Here is a 1,309-nt window from a genome sequence, read left to right on the forward strand (position 1 = left end):
CCGTGGCTCCTCTGGCCCCGCTCCAGCAGTTCAATGTCCTTCTTGCACTGGGGGGCCCAGCTTTGGGGCTCAGTGTGCTTTCCTGGCACACCAAAACACTGCTCTCTGCTCACTCACCAGGAAACCAAGGCTGTTCTCATCCTGAGCATCCGTGTCCTCATGATCCACCCAGTTCAGGTGCTGAGCCTCCCGAGCTCTGCCTCCCTCTTCTCGGCTGTGGAGCTCGCCCACGGCATTCCCACCTGCTGGCTCCCCAGCAAGGGCATTGTCTCCCCTCTCCGCACTGCCAGGAGGGTGTCTGCCATCTCCACCACCCAGGAGGTTGCCCAGCTTGTTGAAGTCATCTTTGCTAGCTGTGTCCTGGAAGCAAAACACGACACGGTTTAACTAAACGCTACGGCACGTTTACTGCCATTGCTGCAGGACAACGTATTGCTCCCAAGCCATGCACGTGCTCAAGTCTCATTCATTGATTGCAACCCCAGGCCTTCAGATGTTTTTGCTGATGCCAGAAAAGAGCAGCCACCAACAAAAGAGCAACCCAGAAAAGCCCAAACCCTGGTATTTCGGAGCACAGAAACTCCCTTTTCCAGCTCAACATGTCAAGGAAATTGGGAAGGTGCACAGGGAGCAAGGCAAAATGAGCTGAAACCAACCCAGCTTGAAAAGACAGAGCTCAAAGACCCGCAGAACTGACGTCCTCCCCCAGGTTCCCAGTCCGAGGATGCCTGCCTGGGGCTGACTCCCCATCACAGACTTGCTCGGCGAGCGGGTGCCACCAGCAGGACCAGGGCACCCCCCCAAGCTTACCTCCTGCCGGGTGCTGCGGCGGGGGCGGATGGGCTCGCGGCCAGGCACCTAAGGACATCCAGGAGACATCTCATCAGCAACCAGCCACTGAGTGGCACCCCTCAACTGGGGGAGACTGGCAGGGTTTGGGGTCTGAGGACCTGCACGGGGGGTACTTACGGGGCGGGCACAGGCTCCAGCGCAGAGGAGAAGCACCAGGAACACGGCCCTCATGTCGGTTGTGGTCCCTGTGGCTGCAACGGGGGAGCAAAGGGTTTGCACACCAGAGAAAAGTGTTTGTAAGTGTCCCACAAAACCCCTCTGACCAACACGGCCTCACCACCCCAGCACGCGGTGCCCAGCCTGGCAGGTCATCAGACGCATCAAGGATTTGTCCTTGTGCCACCTCCTGGCATCTCCACTGTTTGGGATTTGAAACACCTGGCCATGTCCTCACAGACTTGTTGTCTGAGCATCATTAAAGAATCATAGAACCACAGAATCATAGAACAGTCTGAGT

The 1,309-nt window shown here is 57.4% G+C and overlaps 1 protein-coding gene across 1 annotated transcript in view; it reads right to left on the minus strand.

Moving 5' to 3' along the window:
* Positions 1-1,023, minus strand: part of LOC104470246 (dentin matrix acidic phosphoprotein 1-like) — a 2,834-nt gene extending 1,811 nt beyond the window's left edge. The window contains exons 1-3 of the mRNA XM_010085095.1: positions 970-1,023; positions 811-858; positions 118-360 (exon numbers count right to left, since the gene is read on the minus strand). Of these exons, the coding sequence (XP_010083397.1) occupies positions 118-360; positions 811-858; positions 970-1,023 (345 nt within the window). The remainder of the gene's footprint in view (positions 1-117; positions 361-810; positions 859-969) is intronic.
* Positions 1,024-1,309: the final 286 nt, after the last annotated feature.

Source organism: Pterocles gutturalis, unplaced genomic scaffold (assembly GCF_000699245.1).
Source record: "Pterocles gutturalis isolate BGI_N339 unplaced genomic scaffold, ASM69924v1 scaffold27625, whole genome shotgun sequence".
Classification (NCBI taxonomy): domain Eukaryota; kingdom Metazoa; phylum Chordata; class Aves; order Pterocliformes; family Pteroclidae; genus Pterocles; species Pterocles gutturalis.